The sequence below is a fragment of the Myotis nattereri genome, assembly GCF_964212035.1.
Source record: "Myotis nattereri genome assembly, chromosome: 11".
NCBI lineage: Eukaryota > Metazoa > Chordata > Mammalia > Chiroptera > Vespertilionidae > Myotis > Myotis nattereri.
Genome location: NC_138086.1, coordinates 41,317,345 through 41,343,490, shown reverse-complemented (window position 1 = coordinate 41,343,490; position 26,146 = coordinate 41,317,345). Strand labels below are relative to the sequence as shown.

General features: G+C 39.2%; 2 protein-coding genes across 2 annotated transcripts in view; one reads left to right on the top strand and one right to left on the bottom strand.

Moving 5' to 3' along the window:
* Positions 1 to 9,543, top strand: part of ELAPOR2 (endosome-lysosome associated apoptosis and autophagy regulator family member 2) — a 129,435-nt gene extending 119,892 nt beyond the window's left edge. Inside the window, exons 20-22 of the mRNA XM_081102567.1 lie at positions 1,028 to 1,206; positions 2,184 to 2,349; positions 7,636 to 9,543. Of these exons, the coding sequence (XP_080958693.1) occupies positions 1,028 to 1,206; positions 2,184 to 2,349; positions 7,636 to 7,695 (405 nt within the window). The 3' untranslated portion in view covers positions 7,696 to 9,543. The remainder of the gene's footprint in view (positions 1 to 1,027; positions 1,207 to 2,183; positions 2,350 to 7,635) is intronic.
* A 5,974-nt stretch (positions 9,544 to 15,517) lies between these two features.
* GRM3 (glutamate metabotropic receptor 3) overlaps positions 15,518 to 26,146 on the bottom strand; it is a 193,269-nt gene continuing 182,640 nt past the window's right edge. The window contains exons 6-7 of the mRNA XM_081102566.1: positions 24,352 to 24,420; positions 15,518 to 16,116 (exon numbers count right to left, since the gene is read on the bottom strand). Of these exons, the coding sequence (XP_080958692.1) occupies positions 16,043 to 16,116; positions 24,352 to 24,420 (143 nt within the window). The 3' untranslated portion in view covers positions 15,518 to 16,042. The remainder of the gene's footprint in view (positions 16,117 to 24,351; positions 24,421 to 26,146) is intronic.

The window sequence follows — 26,146 nt, the reverse complement described above, 5'->3', positions numbered from 1 at the left end:
CCCCATGACACTTAATGCCACTGAATATAATCATCATGCATGTTGCTACTGGTCACTGCATATGTTGAAATGTATTAGGAACCATGCACTGTGCTCTGGTTTTTATTTCTAATCTGTTTTATTTGATCTATTTATTTTTCTAATTGCTGGTTGAGACCAAAAATAATTGATTTTATTACTCACTGGTTGCAATTTGCAGGTTGAAAAACATTGCCTTAAATAAATTGTCATCTACTTTTGGAAACTCAGAGTAAAACTTCGTGTGGGTAGTGATGACCCAGAATAATTCCATCCTTATTTAGGCATGGGAAGTGGGGTGCAATCTGTGTACCCCCCCCCGCCCCCACACCAGTCACCAAAGCCTGACATTCAAATTGTATTTACATGTCCAGGGTGCAAGGTCTACTCTCCTGCTCAAGGAAGAGGCCTGTAGGGGAAAACATTCGAATTATAATTATATTAACCAACTAAACGTTCATTTAAAAACATGAGTCAGAAGTCAGAGATATCAGAAATGTGAGGAAAATAGCCAAAGGATGTGTCTAGATCAGTGGTTCTCAGCCTTCTGGCCCTTTAAATACAGTTCCTCATGTTGTGACCCAACCATAAAATTATTGTCGTTGCTACTTCATAACTGTAATGTTGCTACTGCTATGAATCATAGTGTAAATATCTGATATGCAGGATGGTCTTACGCGTCCCCTGTGAAAGGGTCATTCGACCTCCAAAGGGGTCGAGACCCACAGGTTGAGAACCGCTGGTCTAGATGGAGTCATTTTTATTCAACTTCCTTAGCATGTATGTGACAATCCATGGTTTTAATTGGTTCTATTGCATTTTAATTCATTTCCTTATCCACTCTCTGTATCTCTTCTACACCTTCTATATAACTTCTACATCTCTAGAGCTTCTACTAGATGAATGCTGAATAATCCTCTATGCCTACATGAATAAAGGGTTAGTTAGCAAAGCTCTTCTCCATCTGAATCTTATTTTTTATGTCATCTCTGTTTTTTGTTTTTAAAAGGAAACCTTGTATGTATGGAATGAACCAAAATGGTGCATTAAAGGAATTTCTTTGCCTGAGAAAAAATTGTCAACCTGTGAAACAGTTGACTTTTGGCTAAAAGTGGGAGCAGGTGTGGGAGCTTTCACAGCTGTTTTGCTGGTGGCTCTAACTTGCTATTTTTGGAAAAAGAATCAGAAGTAAGTAACCTCATTGGATCTTTTTTGTGAAAATTTTAGACTTAATCATTATATCCAATAGTTTCTCTCAGAGACACAAGGAGTTTCTTCTAGTGAAGGAGTTATAAGAAAGGCCTTAAAGAAAGCAAATGGAAGTAATTATAATTCTGACAATATAGAGATCATAGAACATCAGAGATTATTGAATTTGATCCATTTATACAAAACAAAAATGGTGACTCAGGTTTGAGATCAGAAAGCCATTTTTTTTTTTCTGTGTCTATTTTTCTTGTCCTGACATGATGTATTCTTGCCCCAACTTTCCTTGTTTTTTTTTTTTAGTTTCTTGTGGGAAGATATTTGCAAAGAAACAAACTAATTGTATAAGCAGATAGCAGCTTTATTTATTCAAGAAATCCAAGAATCTAGAGTTGAATATTGAGTCTAACTCCTGATTTATATTGCGGTGTTACATGATTTGACTCTTTTAAAACGATTTATGTATCAATGGGGCTGTGAAGGTTCTATATAATAATACCTCAAGACAGTTGGAATATCTGTGGCTTTCTAATAGAAAGGGATGAGTGATAGAAATGGTAAAGACCAAATCAATTGCCTATATGGTATTCTTAGTCTTATGACCTGAATTTTGGAACACTGTATGGTAAATTAGCTTCCAAATATTTATAAATTAAGAAAATGCATTTAGAACTCAAGGTTTCTCTTTGTCTTTCAAAAATTCATAATTGGACAATTTAGTCCATGTAAAAGGATGATAGAGTTCACTGTATTGCATTGATCCTCTGAAACCCTGAAAAAGATTTGTGTGTAGATGGTACAAAAATGAGAACATATAGTGCAATAGCTAGAGGTGAGGGAAATTTGTCGGTAGAGCAACTGTAGTACAAGACAACGTAATGAGTTTGTGTGTGATCACTTAAAAAAAGTACTATTTTATATTAAACCCCCACTTTATCTATTTATTTACTACTACTTAGATTGGAGTACAAATATTCCAAGTTAGTAATGTCAACTAACTCGAAAGAGTGTGAACTCCCAGCGGCAGACAGTTGTGCTATCATGGAAGGAGAAGATAATGAAGAGGAAGTTGTATATTCTAATAAGCAGTCACTACTGGGGAAACTCAAATCCTTGGCCACAAAGGTGAGAGCGAACGTTAACCTGGTCATACTGTGCATCTATAAATTAGGGGCCGTAGGAACCCAATAGTAGCAGTTCTGCAGGCCCTGTCAGTCAGCATGGCTATATTTCTGTCCTCATTTATCTAACAAAAATGCTCTTAGAAGGGCATAAGGATATAAATACAAGACTGTTCACTGCAGCATTGTTTTTGCTGGTTAACCAAGCAGAAACAACCTTAAACACCGTAAGTATGGAGTTAGATAAGAAATGTTCATTTAGCAACGTAATGGAATACTGTGTAACCCTGCAGCTATTAAAGATATAAATACCTATGTCAGTAGATCCAAGACAAAGTAAAAAAAAAAGCCACATAGACTGTCACATTGCTAATAAATATACATTTATATTAGTATTTGCATAACGAACTACTAACAGTAGTTGCTTTTTGGCAGTTTGAACTAATGGGTGTCTTTAGTTTTTGGAATAAGACATTTTTTGTCACGTTTGAATTTTCACAAAGATAATGTATTATAATATTAAAAAAGAAAAGATAATGTATTATAATATTAATGAAAGATCTCATGTGCATTTATACTTTTCTTTAAAAAAATTTTATAACGAGATTGCTTCATGCAGAGAAAATAGAAGTTATGTAAACTGCTGAGGTAGCAAATGTACCTTATCAGATGCCAGCACATTTGTTGGCTTTGAAATGATTACCATATCCAGACAGATAACATGAAGCCTTAAATATTATTTATAAACACATTTTATTCACATTCTTCACTATTGACTTAAAAGACAGAAATGACCAGTTTATCCACTCAGGATTAAAAATAGAATCAAACAGAAGAAAATATGCATTTGAAATGATTTTCAGAAGGAAGGACAAGTGACAAAAGATGAATTTATTGGAAGTATTTTAGTAACCAGTTCCTTTTACTCCTAATTTCACCACATGAATCTATTATAGAGGATCATTTAAAAATAAAATGAATAAGCCATATTCCTCTTCTACTAATGGTTATTTAATAATTCTTTCCTTCTTTTTATTTTTAAAAAATCCTCACCCAAGTATATGTTTATTGATTTGAGAGAGAAGGGAAGGGAGAGAGAGAGAGAGAGAGAGAGAGAGAGAGAGAGAGAGAGAGAGAGAAAGAAACATCAACTGGCTGCCTCCTGTATGCACCCAGGCCAGGAATCTCACCTGCAACCTAGGTATGTGCCCTGACTAGGAATTGGACCCGCAGCCTTTTGGTGTATGGGATAACTCTCCAACCCACTGAGACATACTGGCCAGGGCTATTTTTCTGTTCTTAATATGGTAGTTTAGGAAGGATACTATTACTATGGAATAGTAATATGAAGTGCTTGTCATGAACTGATATTTTACCCTACTTTCAAGCTAACAAGTGAGCCTGCCATAGTTTCATAAACACTTTAGAAGACATGAGATTCCTATTCAGGGACCAAGGACATTTTAGCACTCACAGCAGAAGCATTAACTAGAGTATCAGCAATTATACCAGTTCCCAAAGTCTCACTTCCAACGGATTTAAGGAGAATGGCAACCAAATTGATGTTAGAACATCTGGTGGGTATGGTAGACCCAGTAATTAGTTAAATTTTGAGAGATTAACACTAAGGCATTTTCCTTTATGGGAAGGTGACAGGGTGCCTCTGAAAAAAAAAATGATGACTAATGTTCCTCCATTCCCCCTTACCTTTTATTTTCTAAGGTACCTCCTCCCAAGTGCCTCATTATCAGATTGCATTGTTCTTCTTCTGCCATAAAATCAGTTTATCCCAGTTTAGTAGCTAAAACTTCACCTTATTTATACTCATCCCTATTGGCACCTAAACCTATGTTCCAGAACATTCAGGTGAAAGAGGGACAAGGGCATTTAAAAAAACATAAGACACCCAGTGTGTCCCCCATCTTTGTCCATGTAGGCATAGGAGGACTTGATGAGCAGTTTATTCAACCAAGTGGCCTATATCCTTTTGGTCTAGGATCATGAAAGTCCAACAAAATAATACAGTGGCTAAGCCAGAATTATATTTGAATCTGCTGGGCTTTTTCTGGAGAGGCTATCACCCTAGGGGTTGCTGTTGGGGTAAAAATAAGGACACATCATACCTAGGAGTGTTCAGAGCAAAATCTTATAATGTACACAACCTTATGTAGACTCAGTTAGTATCTTTCCCCCAGTTCTTTCCATGGAGTAGCCAAGAGAAGACGATCCCCTTCTGGGGACAGCCATATTTAATAACCGCACTGCTTTACTAAGATGTGTGGACCAGGAAGAAGTGAGGGAGATAGAGTCAGAGGTATTTTTTAGTCCATTTTTGAGAAGGCCATTCCAATGCTCAAGAGCACTATATTTCTTTGGATGGGAGGAAGTGTGGGAGGCCACTAAATACCCCTACTTTCAGACCAGTACTGGGTAGCTTTTGTGATGAAAAGGACACCATTGCCAGACTTTAAATGGTCCACAAAGCCACAAATATTAAGCAGGTTTGTTTCAAGAGCCATAGCGGTATGGCTGGAGTTAGCTGATCATACTGGAACAGTAACATCATATCCTGAACAGGTGTCATAAGTGGTGAGGTATCACTCTTAGCCCAGAGAGGTAGACAAAGGTCTGATGTAATCTATGTCAGGAAAACTGGTCAACTTTTGGCATGGATCCCGAGTCTGGCATGCTGTGGTAATCTCTGCATCAAAAAAACAGAGTGCTTCATACTCAGTCTGTATAGGCAAGTTCATTGCTATGTTGGGCAGGATGATGGATCCATGCATCATTTGTGGCAGACTGTCTGGTGCAGTCTCTATCAGCTACTCAATTCTATTTGGTATTTTCAGACGATGGGACCTTACTGTGGGCTTCTACATGAGTGACCCAGATGATTTAATAAGCACCTAAGATTTGTTTCCAGGGTTTGATGCCCCAAAGAAGGGTGACTAATATACCAGCCTGTATTTTTTCCACGTGTCAGACCAAACAGTTTACTGACTCTATAATAGCTTAAGTCAGTAAAAATATAGCACGTCCTATCAAGAGATGTATTGACTATAGCCATGAGAGTGGCTTTGGGCTCTGCCCATGGTGCTGAGCGATCCTGTAGATTTTCAGTATGTATACCTGGTGCTGAGATTAGTTAGCTGTGTCAGAACCCTTGGGTTTCAGCTCAACCAAACCATCAGTGAACCAGGCCCAGGCATATAGTAGAACATCGATGAATGGAGGGCTCCGTGGAGTTAGTGACTGTATTGATTGGTGAGATAGAGAATAACGTTTTTCCCAAAGGGTATGCTGCCACATTTTGATATGGGGCGGAGATGCTGCTGGGGCCAGACCAGCTGTATCCTTGAATATACTACTTATACTTGACAAGCGATGCTTATGTGCCCTTTCAACCTTGTTGATTCACCACGAATGGGACTGTCAGACTTTAGAGTCACAAGGTGTGCGTGAAAATGGCATTTCATTTGGACAGAAGCTCAGTAATAAGCTTGTCACTTTTTTTTTTTTTTAAAAAGAGTAACCATGTCAAGGGGGTGACGAGTCTAAAACCCCAAAGGATGCCCCTGGGGAAAGCCTGCTTTCCATCGCCAGAGTTTCTAATGGGCAGAATCTCAGCTTTCCTTTCTAGTTCATGGCGCTACCTGGAAGCTCTTTCCTGTAATATACTTCGAGCTCCTTGAGGGCAGACATTTTGTATCCCTACAGTCTAGTCCTGTTCTTGTATAACACAGTGGGTACTTAATAAACATTTGAATTACCAATGGTTATTTAAAAAATTAAGTCTGGTAAACATGAGACTCCAAGCAGCTCTCACAGAGCCAATGAGTTCGAGTGCTGAGATTTGCAGTCTGCTTTCCCTGGGACTTGTCATCTCCGCAAAGGCTGGGCCAAGCTGTAGGTTGGTGTGCACACTGTGATGTTTTTCTGTAACCCTGTCCCTGTAGCCTTAAAGCTTGTCTGAAGTCTTGGACTTCTCCACTCAAATGAGAGACAACACCAAAGCAGCCTCATTCTTCCTGACAGATACTCAATGTCAGCTTCCTATTATTTTCTCATTTTACTCGTCTACTTTAGAACACATCCACTTGCACCTAGGGCTGGTCTGCCTCCTATTTCCTTTATTTTAAAAATGACCCTTGCCCTCTTCATCTTTATTCCCTTCGATAGCATAGTTCCCTATCTCATTCCAACAGCCTTCAGAAAGCTTTTTCTGACTTTAACGGTGAAAACATTGGGAGAGATTGCACCTCTTTGTTTCTCTTTTTTTCCATTAAAGAAGAATTATTTATTTTAATAGATTACATTTTAAAATAATTTTTATTAAATTTATTGGAGGTGACATTAGTTAATAAAGTTATATAGGTTTCAAGTGTATAATTCTGTAATACATCATTGGTATATTGTATTGTGTGTACCACCCAAAGTCAATTCTTCTGTCACCATATATTTGGCCACCTTTACCCTTTATTAACCCCCACTCCCTTTCCCGCTGGTAACCACCATACTGTTGTCTATGTCTATGAGTTTTTTTGTTTTTCCTGTTTATTCATTTGTTCTTTTCAGTTTTATATCCCACATATGAGTGAAATCATATGGTTCTTGAGTTTTTCCCATCTGACTTATTTTGCTTAGCATGATAGTCTCTCTAGATCCATCCACGTTGGCACAAATGGCAGCATAACAGGCTACATTTGAATGTGTCATATAACAAACACCAGTTGTGATATATTTGAGTTAAAATTTTTATTTATTATCAAAGAAGACGTGTTTTTCATATTTTTGGCATATGTGTGCTCAAAATATTTTCCTAAAACAATTGATCTATGTCTTTGTTTGGCTTATTTATTTCTGCCAGCCTTTTTCTTATGTTTAGCCTATGTTATCTTGAGAATATTTAGTTTCTGTCAGTTCTAGTTTGTCCACAATTTGCATGGCAAGGTCATCTATTTCAGCACCCAGGTCAAATGTCCCCTTAGGAAGATCTCATTGGGTTATTCACAAGAATAACAGCTACATCTTTTGGTATCTATAGCAGTCATGTGTTTGCTCCTATTTTGGATTGTCTGTCTTATATTCTGGATATCAAAAACATCCTTCAGGGCAGGCCTTCTATCTGTTTTATATTGGACACCTTTATTTGAATGTAAAAATCCTAATTATGAGTGGCAGGCACCTAGATTACAATGACTGCCAGAACTTCCCTTCTGGACATGTAAGATCCTAAAATCTTATTGGAATTTTAATGAGTTGATTTTGTTTTAATATATTTCCTTCATAGGAAAAAGAAGACCATTTTGAATCTGTTCAACTGAAATCCTCAAGATCTCCAAATATATGAAAAGACTGTGCTGTTGCTTTCAGACTGATGAATAAAGAAACCTGCTCTCTAGTTTTACAAGACCATAGTCTAGAGCCCACCCTCGTACTCGGCACTTTGGTGATGTTACAGAGAAGGCCATGCTGCTGAAAAGGGAAGGAGGTTGAAATGTTTGATTGCCTTATCACATGGTCAAGTATCTTGCCAAAAATAGGAAAGCAAATGGTTTGGGTCTCAACTGAAGAGGAAGCTCAACTCAGGAAGAGATTTATCTGTATATACGCGTAACTGAAAGATTCCAGTTATATACACCTAACTGAAAACCCAGGTTAAGCCCACCAGTGCACTGTTGATGCATGCCATATAATTAATGGGTAACTTTTATTATTTATAACTTCGACATAAAAAGTGTGCTATGGAGGGCAGAAGGTAGCATATGCATTGTGATCCCATTTTTGTCATTTCTTTGTTTATGTTTTAGGGAAGATTTGAAAACTTTTTAAAGGTATAGTTGTTTTTTCCCCAATATTTATTTTCCTGACAAGACCTTGAAACATCTTTTTCTAAAAAAAATTAAAAATGATGAACAAAGAAAGACAATAAACTTTTTGTTTTTTTCATAGGGTATCTTTCTTGATTTCAGAAGCCTAAGTAAGCAGTAATTTTTTAGGAAGAATCAGCATATGCTTGGGTTATAGCGAAACTTATAATTGCCTTTGAAATTCCATTCTTGTTGGAACTGGTAAGATGAGCTTGACTAGAGGTGTTGAAGGAATATTTAGGGGGAAAAAAGCAAGGAGAAACCTTGACTTTCCATTAATACAAACAAGTGACACTATCATAAAAGTCAAATGGCTTAAACAGTTTATGTAATGCTCAAAGCATGATTTAAAAATGAGTGGGAAGGCCTGTTTATCAAATCACCTTGCAAAATCATGAAGAAGGTGGGATGACTTGTGTACAAGTACAGATAACTGTACAAAGGTATTGGAATAATTTTGTGGTCTCCCAGAAAATGGCAGTGGGATATTTGCCCTTGGTCAAGCATCAAAAGTTATCATTCTGCTACAGGATGTAAAGGATTATGACTTCACAGAGTTGTGGTTTTTTTTTTTTTTTTTTTTTTAAAGTCAATAAGGCAGGAATTCAATTTTAGAAAGTTGCTTATAACGGTATTAAGAAGAATGTGGTTATACCATTAACAGTCATGAAATAAGTGTTGTCTTTCTTATTCAAAAGTGATCCAGATAATTATGATATTTCCTATGATGAACAGATTACTAGTATTAGCACGACTTCAATATTATTTATTGAAAGCAGTTTGAAGTTGGATTTGAACAATTTTGTTTTAGAACTGACAGAAAGGGGATTTTCCTGGCCATTGATGATCTAAGGTCCTCTGGTTTGTTTCCAGTGAACAGTAATCTTTATAGATCTTAACCCACATTTTTAAAAAGACTGGTGGTTAGCTGAGAGAAGCAGGGCCATGAGCAGGGTGTGTTGAATGTTTTGCCCCACATCTTTCAATAAGGTATGATTTGTAACTTTTGATTTAGCAGGTTATGTCTTTGTTTTTGTGGAAAGTGGGAGAAAAATAAAGAATTACGTTTATCTGGCTGGTGGGTAAAACACTGGATGATGCTGTTATTGTTGAATGAATGTGTGTTTTGTGTATATCTCTACTGTTGGATTCATGGGCATATTGCCATTATTTTATTGTTGGGTGTGAGATTCATGGAGGGCATCACTTAATATAAACCTTTTTTCATGTTTAATTTTTAAAAATCTTATTATAAAGAAGAAATTATTTTGGCATTGCTCATTTTTATCTTACTAACAGTGCTGATGAGTCTATCTCCATTTTTGGTCAAAATTTAAGCAGAAGAATGAAATACATTTGAAACGCACCCTTTTAGAAGAACCCGGGCAAAGTTGTACAGCTGGACAGAGTCAGGAAGTTCCTGCAAAGTCACCTGTCACTCTCTCTTCATCTTTGGCTGTGCTCAACATGCATGTTCCAAGCCATAGAGATAATTGGGATTTGCTCCCAGGTAGATTCTTTCTTCTCCTGTCACTGGGCTAAAATCTCTGACATGTCAAAAATGCCTTAAATTTTAATGAATTCTCTGAAAATGTAGTTGGGATTGAAGAATTTATTTCTAATTTTAGATATTAAATAGATTTTGTCAGCTCAGTTCCATTTTTTGGAATGGAGTTCCTTTTTTTTTTTTTTTTTTTTTCCTGTGGATCCCAGTACTTGTCATTTTATTCCAAGCACTAAAGAAGTATGACAGAAAGAATAGTATGAGGAAACTATTCCGACCAACCCTGGCTATAAAATTCACTTTAGTTTTAGGTCTTGCCTTTGCAAAGCTCAGTAGAATGCTGAAGGGCTTAAAGAAATTAATCATGTTTCTATGACTTTTAATTGACATTCCCCCTGAAGTGGTAGAAATAGTTATTTTTTATTTTTCTAAAAGGCATGGTTTTGAAGCCTTAAATACTTCATTAAGTCAACTGCCACCTATAATATCTCTTAGCATTCTGTCAAAATATATTTAAATCAGTTTTCCACTGGATGGGACCATGTCTTCTATGGATAAAGTATATCATGACATTTAACAATGTTGAGCAATTTGATATGTGTTCACTTGTTTTAAAAGACTGAATTTTATTCTTGTTGACTTTCCCCCTCTTTGGTTACTAGCAATTAAGTCCTTTCCAGGATTAAAAATGTTTCATAGTATTTTTGTGTAGACTTTCATCATTATTTTCTTTCCAGGGAGAAAAGGTGTTTAAATGGTTATGTGGAAGAATGCTTGGGTCCAGTCATTTACCAACTGGGGGTCTCCAGGTGTTGGGTTATGATTAACTATGGTTTTCAAAATCAATATGACCAATTGTCCATTGACCTATATCAATGCTACTTTCTGTGATTCCCAGTCATTCCTAATGGGAGACTAATTTCCTGTGAATTAGGGTGGGAAGATGAGTTCATTGGCAAGTTTAAAATCAGTGTGTTGCTCACATTTTTCTTTTTACATAAAAGATATGGAGAGCAGATCTTCAGAGGACTTCAAATATCCTCACAAATATTTTATAGTAACCATGAATATTTTCTCAGGTTTAGAGGCCCAGGTCATACTAGTAAATTAAGGTTGCCCTAAAGAAAAAGTCCCAAGGGGAATACATTTAAAAATAAAAAAGCCTCAACATCCAACTCACTCCTTGGATGTTGAAATGGACTTCACAGTAATCGGCTAGAGATTATACTCTGCTGGATTTTATTTCTCTTAGTTTAACATTTTCAGATGTGTTCATTTTAGGATCATCAGTGAAGGAAATAAAACTTTATTATGGGGACAAATAACTGGAAGTCAATTGATATTATTATTGTAATTGTCTAGGTCAGAAGCCAGCAAACTTTTTCTGTTAAAGGTCAGATAGTAAATATTTTTGGCTTTACAGCACACATGGTCTCAATTGTAACTCCTCACTGCCATTGCAGCATGAAAGCAGCCGCAGACAACATGTAAACAAGTGGGTGTGGCTGCATTCCAATAAAAGTATTTATGTACACTGAAATTTGAGTTTCATTTAAATGTCACTTATAAAATATCATTCCTCTTTTTTAAAAAGAATATTTTATTGGTTGTTTTTTTTTAGAGAGGAAGGTAGACAAAACATGGATGTGAGAGTACATCATTGATGGGCTGCCTCCTGCACACTCCTGCAGGCTCCCCACCAGGGATGGAGTCACAACCCAGACATGTGTCACAGCTGGGAATCGAACCAGCAACTTCTCAGTACATGGGACAACACCCAACCAACTGAGCCACACTGGCCAGGGCAATATCAATTCTCTTTTTATTTTTTCTCCCAACTATTTAAAAGTCGAGAGGCATTCTTAGCTCAGGATTTGACCTGCGAGCTCTGGTTTGCTGACCCCTGGTTTAGATCACCAAAACCCACAAGCAAAACTGTTCACCCTTTAGGAGCTACCACCTTAAACATTTCTCAAGTCTTTAGAAATGTTCAAAAAGAAAATAACCTATCACCCTCCCTAGATGATTTAATCAGTAGTTAAAGACAAAGCCAGATACTCAGATTCGGAGTTCCTTTTACAGTCCTTGGACTTTGTTATGGTTATTGGTCAGCAACTGGTAAAACCAAAGCAAGTGAACTGGCTCAGAGTAAACCAGCAAGATTCATTTAAAAGCCTTTTCTCATTGGGGTTTATATAACATTTGTTGCTAAGGTAAGTGGATTTGGAGATAATACTCAATTTTGTAGACAGATCCATTTAAAGTAACCATTTGGAAGTGGAGGGTATTGGAGCTTCAGTGCAGATTCTAGATCCCCGGCCCTGGACAGGGTCTTTTCATTTAGACAGGGCACACCTCAATCCTCACACATTTACCAGATTGTGTTTTAAGACTTACGGAGCTGCAAAAGACATTTAGGATTCTTTTAATGATTGGTGGGTCCAGAGAGACATCGCCAATTTCCTTGAACAAAATGTCCCAATAAGGCTTTTAATTTGCTGTACTTCTTTCTCATCTTATTCATAACTCTTGGAAGAAGAGCTTTGTCTAAAATATCTTGTGGATACTGGTAGATTTGGTTTGGAGGGGGGCAAGATTTCCTTCATCTCAGATGGCTTGGGTTAAATAAATGAGTGAAACCAGAGGGAAATACATAAAGCTAAACTTTCTGCCACAGAACAGGAGAGAGATTCGTCTTATTCCTGGGTTTGGGTGTTTGTGAGTAGAGCTGTGGTGGTTGTAATCCCCACAGGTGCTCCATCGGCCTGGCGCCTCACCTTTGTTGGCTGCTCCGTGCTTAACAGCCTTCGCTGATGAGCTCTGAGGCCAAACCCATCACCGCAGGTAAGTGAGGAAAAGGGGGCTACCCTGGGGAAGTGTGGAGTTGAAGACCGAATCCCCTCTTTCTTAGCCACTCTCTTAATCTGTCCTCTGTGTAGTCTGCAAACCAGCTTGCCTAACTCCTTTTTATTTTACCACGATAAACCCGAGTGGACAAGACAATAGATTGATATTTAAACTAGAAAGGACACAGAGCATTTCAGAAACTGTAAACATTTGGGAAACCAATGATAGTCGACCATCCCGTTAGGTTCTGATATTTTTTTAATGAGTGGTATACATCATTCTGCTTGAGTTCCTTAAATTCGGGAAGTTTTTGCAAAGATGGATCAGCTCAACCAGTTTTATATTTTGGAAGGATGAAATGTTGCTGGAGTAAAAAAATCATTAAAAAAAAATCAATCCCAAATCTATTTGTTTGAAATGGCTTAAGTAAAAAAGATTTTATAGCAGCTATTTTCCATGTATACTCTGAATATGTTTTAAAACATTATTTCTAGGGATCACATGTTAGATGATGCACTTTGAAATTGGAAACAAGGCTTGTGCCAGGGCAGGAGAAAATGACGAGAGCTGTCAGTGCATTTTCTGTGTCCAGGCTGGATGTGAAATAGAGTGGCCAGAAATCAAAACTCAGCTCTCACAAACAGTTTCTCAAGATTCACCACAGCCTAGTTATCTTGTTTAAAGAGATCCATGACCAATTTGATTGTGTTAGGCATCAGTTGTGCCTCTGAACAACCTATCTGATATTTCCTGCCTCAGACTGTCACATTCCATCAGCAGGCTGACTTTATCTTGAGCAGCTGCTCATTCTGAGCACTGTTCTAGCACTCCTGCCAGTTGCAGTCACAGCAAAAGTCTTTTTTGCCATCCAGTGCCATTGAACCCGTTCCCCAGCCTCCCCCACTCACTCCTGAAAATCCAGGTTCTTATTTCAATATGAGAATTCAGGGCCTGGTGAGCACTGTTGTCTTTGAGCATCTGGTGCGGTTTGGATGGATTGATTAGTTGCTGATTCAAATGTATTCGGAAGGAAAAAGAGAATCTCTAACATCTGACTCCTCATTTTGTTTCCTTTAAGGCCAGTCCTGTTGGCTTTTCACACCTGCTCATCATTCCTGGGTGTTGTGCGAATAGTATGAGCATGTCTCAATGAACCAGGCCCTGGTTATTAGCCTGTGGGTCCCTCATATCCTTTCTTTTAAAAAATATTTTTTATCGATTTCAGAGAGGAAAGGAGAGAGAAAGAGAGAAACATCAATGGATGAGAGAGAATCATTGATTGGCTGCCTCCTGCATGCACTCGAGCCCACAACTCGGGCATATACCCATGACCTCCTGGTTCACAGTCAACACTCAAACCACTAAGCCATGCCAGCCTGGCGGTCCCTCATGTACTTGATTCTCCTCCTCTTCTCACTGTCTTCCTCAGTCATAGTTCCCTCACTAGAATACTCTCCAGTCGCTATGCTTCTTTAAAGGCAGGAACTACATCTTATTTATCTCTCTTTTTTTTCATTTATTGAAGAGTACCCCCCTTCCCCCCCCACCAAAAAAAAAAAAAGATATCTCAATATCCTATCCCTGGAACATGGGAATGCTACCACATTTTGAGAATGGGCCTTTGCAGATATCATTGAGATGTGATCATTCTGGATTATCCAGTTGGGCCCTAAATCCAGTAACAAGTGACCTTGTTAGAGACAAATGGAGGAGAAAACAGACAGAGAAGGCAATGTAATGACAGAGGCCACAAGCCGAGGAAGCTGGCAACCACCGGAAGCTAGGAGAGGCGTGGACTGGATCCTGCCCTCGAGCTTCTGAAGGGATGGGACCCTGCCAGTGCTTTGATTTTGGACTTCTGGCCTCCAGAACTGTGAGAGAATAAACTTATTTTTTTTAATTTAACTTTATTGTTGAAAGTATTACAGATGCCCCCTTTTACTTTCCCTCCACCAAGAGGATAAATTGTCTCCCTCCACCAAGAGGATAAATTGTCTCCCTCCACCGAGAGGATAAATTTCCGTTGTTTTTAGCCACTCAGCTTGTGGTAAGTTGTTGTTTAGTTGCAGAAAGCTAATGTATTTCTATCCTTGGCACCTGGCACAGGACCTGACAGGTAGTTAGGTTCTTAGTGTATTTTTCTATGGTAATAAATGATCTGTGGCTAAAAGGCTTACAAGGAGAAATAGGTAAGAACAAGCCAGTTTTAGCTTATCCGTACTTTCCCCGTTTGCTCTTTATTTAGGTTAGTCAAATAGTCAAGTTTAGGGACAAGCCCGTGTGCCTAAGCATTGTTACTGGGACTTAGGAAAAGCATTGGGAAATAATATGTCCTGCATTTTTATTGCCTGACTAGCTATGAAAGGTGAGAGTGACTTTCCAATGAAATGACAGGATGCTTTCCCAGTCTCCTTCCTACTTATGAAGGTTGCTTCTCTGCATTCAGAATATAGGGAGCCCCTCCTCCTTGCCTTGGAGCCCTATTTGAGCAGATTCTGGGCTGCAGTATAGGTGTGGCTCAAAGAAACCAAGATGTGTCTTGTCATCTGGCCACTGAAATGGCCGGATATTTTCTAACCATTGTGATCGGTGAAGAAGTCCAGCTCTACTCGCAACCCTCTAGTGTAACAGTTTGTGTTCAAACTGTATGGGCGTGAAGAGAAGTGATATTAGACAGTTTCTTCCAACATTAAAAGTAGAAATGGCCCTAACCGGTTTGGCTCAGTGGATAGAGCGTTGGCCTGCGGACTCAGGGGCCCCCGGTTCGATTCCAGTCAAGGGCATGTACCTTGATTGCGAGCACATCCCCAGTAGGGAGTGTGCAGGAGGCAGCTGATCGATGTTTCTCTCTCATGGATGTTTCTAACTCTCTGTCCCTCTCCCTTCCTTTCTGTAAAAAATCAATAATATATATTTTTAAAAAAAGTAGAAATGGTCTGAAGTCAAGATATGCAAGTTACTTGGAGTGATTTATAAAGAACAGACCACTATCCACCATGCTGGAAAACCGTGATGGTTTTATTCTCAGTAGCTTGACATTAATACAGATGCTTTTTATTTTGTGCCGAGAAAAACAATCTGTTACACATAATGTAACTTGAATATACAACATAGAAACGCATCCTAAATTAGTTACAACAAGAACCTACAAAAACTTTATAGGAAAAAGTTACCTAATATTGCCACCATAGTTTTTAGTAGACGGACCCTGTCAGACCCTGTCACCAATGCTCAGCTCTGTAAACAATGGTTATTTCCATGTTCTGGGGAATTGTTAATAACAGGGGCACGAAAATCAGCCTAAAAAGTTCTAGCACATCACTATATACTGTACAGTCCTCAAAAATAATTTATTGTACTGTTTCTAAAAAAAGGTACTAGGGTTGTTCTTTTGCTCTGTTTCCATAGTCTGGAGCTGCACGCGAGCACTTTAGTCTAACAGTCTAAAAACACGAGAACTCAACCGCAATTCACAATCACAGAGACGAGGTGGTGGAGTCGAGGACTTCACGCCCATTGCACACCGTTGGGACAAACGTGCTTGCAGAGGCTGGAAAACAAAGCAGGAGAGGAACGTCAGTGTTAGGCAAGTGGGCAGCATGGGGAAAGGCACAGACAATACCAGGCACTCATGATTAAGTTGGAAACGAATTCTAACTTGGCTTTGGAAAATGCTCAGTGATTTCATACTGTGGTAGGTCAACTTTCTAAATGCGTTCTGCTGCAAATTAGTGTTCATCCTGGTAAATACCTCCCTCAATGTCATACGTCTTGAAGAGAGTTTATCAGCATTATCATTGTTGAAAGAAGTCACTTGTGGGTTTAAAATTAGCTTTGGTAATCTATAAACTGGTTCGACCACTATGTGCAAAATTGAAAGCTCACTGCAATTTTCTTCAAGATTGTTAAATTAATTATGATTTTCAATACCTTAATTAATTTTGTTCTCTCTGGGCAGGGATGGCTCTTACATAGTTCTACAGGTCATCTGTGAACTCCTCTGCCTGAGAGAATGGTTTGCTATATTCTCGTTGTTCAAGTGGGTAACCTCAATGAAAACCATAGCAAGGGCTGGTGTCCCGAGAACTTCAGTTTCATAATAGTTCTCCGAAAGGAAGATATTTCAAAGGGATGATGTGCTTGTTAATGACAATAGTGACAAACGGAGTCACGGTGTGAGTCTAACATGTTCTTTCTTTTTATTACACTTAGTTTTTCAAGATACAGTTCATAGCTCTTGTTGTTTTGGAAGTTTTGTTTTCATGAGAAATCTAGCTATAGCTAAGCTCTATTTCACCCTTAATGCTTTTTTATTTTTTTCCTGAATGAGCAAAAAAGCAAGGAGCCCCTTTCTTCGTGGGATGAAACTATGTAGCCAAGAGAATCAGAGATAATTCTACATTACCTTTCAGAGCTGTTTACCTTCCCTTGGCCTGTCCATCTGGACATGCTCTGCCTAGAAGGAGCTGATCTCCTTGGCTACCTGACCAAGCCCAGATCAAACCGACCAGTCAGCTGTCCCATTCCTTAAGGGCACATCTCTCAGTAATCAGACACACAATGTCAAGCTAAAGTGTTCATGCCTGAGAGTGGACATAGTGTTGCTCTATAAAATTGCATTTTTCATTGGAATTTCATTAGGCATGAAGGAGAAACTAATTATGAAATCTGAGATTACGTGGCATTCAGTGGAGAAGCATTAGCCATATTTGTGGCACTGAAGTCTTTCAGCAGGCCCACCACCAGGGAAGCTACAACCTCTCAATTGTGCAATGATTACTTGGCGAGGTAGGTGAGGAAATCTGTGAAGTCAAGTCTGTGTGGCTGTGTAAGGTCACAGCGGAGTCCTGTGACATGCTAACTCTTTTAGAGATGCTTCCCTTTTATCAGTTTTAAGATGACCTTCAGTTTTCTCTATAATATGAGCCCCCTAAAAGCTATAATATCTTTGGGGGGTGGGGAATGGCATAACCTACATTTCCTGAAACATCTATAACAAAGACATTTTAACACAATGTGTGCCAGATAAGTACTTGATGGATAGTGATAGTGATGATAATTCCAAATGTGAGGGCTTTGCTTTATTCTTTGCAGGGTTTCTTTATATACTTTATCTAATTCTAGCTTCATCAGAGTGAGGTCAGGTAGGAGAAAGAACAAGGTGAAGATCAAACCACAGTTCACTGGCCACTTAGGAGAGCACGTCTGGCCATTTAATATGTGCTCTTTCTGCAGCTTCTTTGTATCCAACTGTCTACTCGACATTTCCATATGGATGTTGAATAGATATTTCAAAATCAAGTGCCAAAGCATGACGCTTGATTCCTTAACTTGTCCCTGTTTAGTTTTCATTTCCTCAGTGAAGAGTCTCAGGATTTAGCCAATTACCCAAACCAGAAGTCTAACATTATGTCCCCTTCCCTCTTTACCCCTCCCCTATGCCAAGCCTGAAACCAGGTCCAGTCATCTCTGTCTCCACATCCAACTACTTCTAGCTTTGCATCTACCACCCTGGGCCAATCCAGCAATATTTTAGTCTTGGCGACTGCACTAGCTGCACCACTGGTATCTCTGTTTCCACTCGGGCTTTCCTGTAATAGCTTATCTATACAGCAGTGAGAGTAAGTCATTTAAAAATGACTACACGCCTCCAATGGCTTCCCTCTGTGCTCTCCTCACTCTGGCTTATAAATCCCAGGGTGATTCCCATGCCTCTCTGCATTCTCCCAATTTTATGCCCCGCCCCCACCTCTCCCCCCACCCCAATTTTTTTGCTTTTGTCCTCAAATAGAGTGTATCTGTTTCTCAGCTGCAGGCCTTTCAAGTAGCTGTTGCCTCTGCAAGAATGCTTTTTCTTCTCTTAATCACATGCCTGGCTCCTCCTTGTCATCCACATCTGAAATGTCACCTCCTGAAAAAGGTTATCATCAGGCCATCTAATCTAAAGTAGCTGACCAGTTACCCTCTGTCACATTACCCAATTTTAAAACTGATTTTGTCTTGCTTTTTTTTTTTTTATTAGTGTCTTATACTCTTGACTAGAAACTACACAGGAAGCTCTGCTTGTCTTTTTCATGATTTTATCGCTATTGCTGATCACAGAATATACTCTCTATACATATTTTCTGAATGATTGATTAAATGGTTGCATTTCAAAGAAGGTGGGAACCAACGGAAGTTTCAAGAAGGAAATAACCTTTTAACCTGAAGAAATGACCAGCAAAGGTGAGGCCTGTGGGCAGCCTTGTGTGGGGACAGGTAGGCTTTTGTGCTTCCTAAGCCACATGGTGGCATTGCCCATCAACCACCCTTGCAAAGTGGCTCAGGCTGTCAGCATCCTCTAGCAGGCATGCTGCCTTTGACATTTTGACTAATCTCTTCATCTTGTCCAGGATCAAGTTTTATTACTTCTGTGAAGGGTTTTCATTTTCAGAGATTGAAGAAGTATGAAGTGTAATGGGGGCGGGTCTAGGAGAACCAGGGACTGGTATGCTAATGCCCCGTCTGTCTTGGACTAATCTAATACCCTCTCTCCCTGGATTTTTAAAGACTGTATGAGAAACCTACTGTCCTATGCCCGATACTATTGTGGAACTTGCACTGCTGTTCTTAAGTGTGCTCTTAGAATCTGCTTGCTCACCGCATTCTAACATTTTAAAATTGGGTGTATTTTGACTAGGTAAGCAACACATAGAGGGGCTACAAAGGTAATTGCATGGAACATCCTTAAGTTATAGTTTCAAATAACCTTCTACTAGACATCCCAGGGACATCATTATGAGAGTTCACAAAATAACTGAATCATCTACCTGCTTCACAGGGACATTAAAGGGAACGGCCTATGTTACAACGTCTAAACTCTTTGAGAGGAAGATTATATAAACTCAAGGTTTTCTTACAAAGAGTAATAACAGCAAAAACACTCCCCAAACTCTTTCTGCAGCTGTTTCTTCCCTAAGCACATTTTAGTGTATTAAAGGGAATTGTAACTTGCATTTCCCTGCTTCTCTTTTACTGTTTCATCTGTAGCTTTTGCCAGTGTATTTTATTATGTAAAAAAAAAAAATCTCATTTTTGTACATGCTGCTGAATATAGTAGAGGAAATTACTGTCTTATGAGTCTAGTATCTCAGTTACTTTGTCTTTCATAAATATTTCACATATGTCTCCCATGTTAGTCTCTTTAATATTCCCCCAGGTAGTAAAAGATGTGTAAGAGCCCAGTACTATGTGTGTGTTTGCGGTGAGCTTTTGCTATTATTCTAATGAAATTCTCATGAGATTTTTAATGGTGTAAGTTAAGCCCATTTTCTTAAGTGCGGTTAAGCAGATTTCTATAATCATCCTTTCTGTCAGAAATAAAGAGGCAGCAGGCTTATTTTGGGCTTTTCTGGGAGTGGGGATTAGTGACTCTAGGCTAAGGTGCTACTTTTTGCTAGCCAAGTTGAAAACTGAAGATAGCTGAAAAAGTGCCACCATTGATCACAAAAGGGCAATTTGCACCCACCAAAAAGCATATTTTGCTTTTCAAACTTTGTAAAGCATTGGAGCAGCCAAATGGCAGTTTTGTCTCCACTGTGAAATTCATTTCTCTTCCACCAGTAATGCTTGCGCAGGCCAGGCTTTGGAGAAGATGGTTGTATTTTTTTCAGGGAATTAAGCCATCAATCAATGCTAAACATATTTATTTAATAGATTCTTATGGATGCCAAGTGTTAGTCAATCCAGTGGCTGAGACTTGGTTCCTGAGGACCAGTGTGTTACTGTAACTGTGTAATATATCAGACTTGGAAAAGGAGTAAACAAACATTGAAACAGAGACATTCCACCAGTTTGTTCCCATCTGTTCCATTTCCTTGTTCCTAGTGACCCAAAATTTTCCCCCCAGTATGTCAGCTTGTTTAGATATTTTAAGGCTACGGTCATAGAAGCCAACTTCTACCAGCTGTTTGTTGCCTTGTCTTCCTGCTTCATCGGTGAACCTGTTTTCTTATTCATCGCCTTAATTTTGCTTGTGCTAGGGCCCCTTGGTCCCATTCCAGAAGTTCATCTGCTGATTAATCTATGTTAATATCTGGGCAGATGATGACACTACTAGTCCCTGGTTTGGGAGCCTTGCTATGTGTCAGAGATTTTGCCGTGGAAGACAAAATCCATTGTTAAGAAATGTGGGCTAGATTCTCAGGGTAATGATCTTAAGCTGTTAACAGTGGATTTAAGAGGAAATTATATTCCTATGATGTGTGGGGAAAAAATCTATGGACCTAAATGTGGAGTTAGGAGTTAAATGCAAAGACTTCTTTATTCAGTGATTCATTTCTTGTGAGACAAGATTCATGGAAAGAGAAAATTTGGCATGTACCTTTTTATAACCCATGATGTGACTTAATTGCCTTTTCAACAGAAAGTCCACTGATCTTCAACTAAATCCCTCAATCCGTTGTTGCCACTTCACACTGTCATGCTTTCTTTCTAATCATGTTCTTTTATTCTCACCTCCCTCCCTCAAGAAACACAAACCCACGCTGGATACAAGTAACTTGTAATTGAAAGGACTCAATAATTTTTTGCATTTTTCTTACCTACTCTTAGTTGCCCAACATCTCTGGTTTCTCCTCTTTTCTATCTCAGTGTGTTTTCAGGCAGGAATAAGAAACTTACCCTGAGGCTCCAATACCTAATATAAACTATAATGTGCCACTATGCCTAGGGATCAAACTCTGAAGCCAAAAGTGTTAAACTCTAATAAAATAATGTCAGACTCTAGTCCTCTTATCTAGTGGAACTAATCTTGTTAGCTTCACCTTCAAAGTCCATACAGCATCTGAGCACTTTATTAGCTTTCATTGCTACCACCCTGACTTAAGACACCAACATCTGGAGTATATATTACTTCCTGCATGATGTCTCTGCTGCTCCCTAAAATGATGAAAATGGTGCCTTTAAGGTCAGTTCACTTCTGATGAAACCCTTGTTTATTTCCCCAGTTATTTCAATAGAGAAATAAAAGTCCTTCCTATGACCTCCAAAGTCCTACATGGCCTGCTTCCTCTCTGTCCTTATCTCCTCTCACTTTCACCCTTACACATTTCCCTCTAGCCACATTTGCCTCTGTGATGTACTTCCACTTTAGACCTCTACTTTTGCTGTTCCCCCTGCCTGGAATGTCTTTCCCCCAGAAATGAATGGACATGTTTCCCTTCTTGCATTTCCTTCATGTCTTGGCTCAGATCTGGCCTGTTTACAGAGAACTTGCCTGGCCACCCTATAAAAAAAGTAACTCTCTTTAACCCCAGGACACCTTATTTGTCTATGCCCCATCTTATTTTTTGCACTTCACTTAGCAGCTGATAACAATACGTCTTATTGGTTTGTCTGACTGTGCCTACTCTTGCCTGTGAGAATGTAAAGCACCGTGATTGTAAGCTTAGATCTGTGCCTAGGTCCAAAAGTTTCTTGAATGAATGAGTGAATTATCCATCACTTTTTTTTTCATATTTACCTGTTAAGGGTCCCTTTCCTAAAGTCTCTGAATTAACTCCAGGTAGGGAAGATGTTTAAAATTGTTTTTTCATATGATAGGGATTTTGTGGTATAAGTACATAGGTATCTCCCTTTTTTGGTGTTATTCAGAGAGTTTCACTTACTATGAAAAGGGAGTAGGAAGGAGAAATAGTGTAGCATAAACTGATACTAGACACTGCTTGCTTTCAGATATTCATAATCTAAAGTCAGTATATGGGCAGTATTTGATTATATACATAATTTCTTTTTAATTAGCATATCTTCATAGTTCTGATCATGGTACCATGTTCCCAAAGGCATTAATGAATTTGGGGTTACATGGAAATGTATATGACTATATGACTATAGGTATCTCATACAATATTGAACTCTGGTTTAGGAACCCCCTTTGAGCTACTGAGTTTATGTTACTTTCAAATATATGGGACGGGATGGAAAATGTACAATGTAATTTAGCTCAAGAAAGTGATATTTGCTTTTAAAGAACTATTTAAGCAAAAGAAATTATATTTTTGGCATATTCATTTAGCTGGTCACCATCAACAATATTCCTTTGTTTTTTTAAAATCAAATCTCATTTTCTAAGCAGCTTTGTGGGTAGCCCCTCTGGAGAACCACACCTTCTCTGTGCAGCCGGGTAAGGGATCCTTGGGTCTCAGATGGGCATGATTTATGTCACTGAACGCCCTGGCATGGGCTTTGGAGAGGAATAAAAGTCTACACTCATGCTATAGAACAACATGCTGTCACATGTGGCACTGAAGGAAAAGCTTTTGACTAAAAAAATTGAATTTTCAGATGCTAAGATTCTTATTGTCCTAATGGTCTCTGCCATGAATTTTGTAACTGAGCTGAGGCGGGAAATCCAGAGAGGCCAGAGGAACCACATAGCAGCTTTTGAGAGTTTCATCTCTGACTTCAGTTATCAAATTCCTGAGTGTATCTAATAGATAGGGCCCTGGTTTTCTCATCTAGAAATGTGGTTATTAGAGTAAATGATCCATAGCATCTCTTCCAGATCTAGCCCCTGGTCACTGTTATTAAGGAAGGTGGGCTGCATTTGCTTGGGGAAAACCAGCAAAATATTAGAGGTAAAGAGAAAATTATTTCAAGGTTGCAAAAGAGCAGTCGTGAGACAAATGGAAATGTTAAATAGAACACAGGAGAGGTATTAAACATCCATCTGCTAATATATGTAGTGTTATCTATTACAGCTCTCTATTCTCCCATCCTCAGTGAGGAAGGCATGAAAAGGAATAGAATGAGATTCCCAGGAAGGCTGTGGACGTGCCTTCCCAAAGGGAAAATGGATTGACATCTTTCAGATTTGGATGCTCTAGATATATTTGGCCTGGAAGCAGATGGCTTAACTTGCCAAATACTCCAGGTTTCTCATGCATTAGCCACTGAGGATTTACGTCTATAACATCTCTATGCCTACAGCAGGGAGACCATCATTCAGTCTGTGTTGCATAATAACTTGCTAATTTGCCTGGCCATGGAGCACATGGTGTCATTCTGGGACTCCCTGACCTGTAAAGGGGACTGACTATGCTGCTTTTCTGGACTTGCACTATAGAGAAGAAATTTGAGTGTTGCCTGCTACTTTATTCTGTTATAAAAAAAATCATATTTGAACTTGAAAATGGCTTGCCCTCTCCTAATTGGGGTATCTTCAAAGGTTTGGCCATTGATATGTGCAAAGCGTGTCCTCAGCTGCTTGCTTTCTGCTGCGATAGCTCTGTGGGAAAATGTGCTGTGACGGACTAAAAGACTGTTCACTTGACCTTTCTATACTACTGATTCCTTCTTATAATGTGAAAATGCTTTGTAATAAAGAATCATTCTATTAATTGAGCAGTTCACACATTGCCCCCTAGACAAGTGCCCTTCTGCACAAGGTTTTGGCAGAGGAAATCAATCTCCACATGCCCATGGCTCCTCAGGGACTCAAACCTGGGCAGCATTACAGCAGAAGCCTCTTGGCTGAACTTAATGGTAATGACATGCATGTATCTGAATGATCACCATGAGCAAGAGAAACACACATCCCCGTAGGAGAAAGTCGGTGCACATAATGGCTCTGAAGATGATCGGGCACACTCCATTTCTCACCTCTCTCTCCCCAGGCTATGTTGATGCAAACCCATATTAGTGATAACGACATTCTGACCTGCATGAGTCCTATAAGGGTTTTATGCTGCGTAACTTCACATGCACACCCAGTTTTTACCTTCAAAATTAATGCAGTTCTACTTACATTCGCAGCATCCCTTCTTGATTGCCTGTCTGTGGGAACCAGCTCCTGCAAGCCCCTTTGCTTCTATAGCTGAACAAAATAAAGAATGACCTCTTTTCTTTCTCATCCAAATACAAAGAAAGTTTGCTTATGTGAGTGGGTGTGAGAGCAGCAGACAAGCATGAGTTAGGACTTTTGGGTCTCTGAGTACTGGTCTTGAAAAGAGCATTCCCAGTTTCACTAAATGTTTTCTGAGTGGCCAGGTGCTTCTGTGACATAGATGCCTTCTCTGGAGGGTTCTGGAGAGAGCTGGGGAAAAAACTGCACAGGGAAGTGGCCATTGGCGTCACAAATACCTCTCCCTCTCTGAACCCGTGCCTGTATCCTCTTTGAGGGTCATCTAAGAGGCCCTCCCTGCTCTGCACCCATACCAGTGGATAAAGTAGACAGGATAGTGTAGACTGAGGTTCTCAAAATGTACTCCTTGGATCACTTCCATTGAACCAGCAGGGGTGTCTTTTGCTCCAGACCACATGAATCAGAATAGCTATGGGTGGGGCTTGAGAATCTCTACTTCAAAGAGTTGTCCTTTTTTGTACACAAATATTGGGAATTATTGGCCCAAAGGTATACTTACTGGAGAAAAGTTAATGTTTCCTTTATATTTATTATTCTAACTCCCACTGTGTATTGTTAATAGCACACAAGTAAAATTAGTATTTTTTACACCTAGCAGTATTCAAATATTTCTCATATGGTGAGTTTTCTGAGATGGCCTTAAGCATGCTCTTTCTTTCATGCCTGCTTCTGAGTTTGGTCATGCTTTGCCATCTCCCTGGAGCTACTGCTCAGCTTTAAAACTCCAATACCAATACTCTTTCTGCTATCAACCACCTTAGGGGTTTTCAGAGAGCGCACCTAGGCTCCAAGGTCATGTGGTATTTCTGCTACTCTCTTGCCAGAGAATTAACTGGGAATTAATACGACTACACCTTCAGTCTAGGTGTATCATGTTGCTGTAATCTCTGGTAAGAGGGCAGTACTGATTAATTTAGGACTTGGAGAGTGTTTCATGACAAAACTGGCCACAAATTCTTTGAGAGATGGGGACCCCTTAAATCTGGGCAGGCACTGTCATGCTCTCTACAAGCCCATGTGGTGAGGCATCCCGCCAAAGCGCCAGGCATCAGAGTGAAACCACTGTGGACCCTGCAGATCAGTGCAGTCTGAGGTGATATTGCAGAAGGACTCCAGTCAAGGCCTTATGGAGCATCATAACTGCTCAGCCAAGTCTTGCCTGAATTCCTGACCCACAGAATCATGAGACACAATACAAGGGTTGTTGTTATAAGTCACTAAATTTGGGGGCTGTTTTCTCTGTGAGAATAGATAACTATTGTGTGTGTGTGGGGGGGGAGGGGGTGGGTGGTGGGGGGTATATTTTTACCTCTGGAGGGAGTTAAACAACCAGCAGCAATATTGGTAACAATAAGTTAACACAATAAAATGCCTGCATAATAATTGCCCGTACAACCTAATAAAGCATATGCTTTACCTAATGAATTTAGAGAAGTGTAAAGATTTTTCTTGATTTATAAAACAACTTACTTCCCAGTATTTAGAAGGGAAATGGGTATAAGTTGTGCTGGATATGCAATGGAGGAAACAGGCACTGAGATATTAAACCAGTTGCTAAAAGATTCATCACAGCTGGTCAGTAACATGTTCATACGCAGAACTAGATCTCAAAGACCAGTGGCTTTCATACTTCTTTGCCTGCAATTCACAGCAGTAAGTGTTTTTACTTGGACCTGGT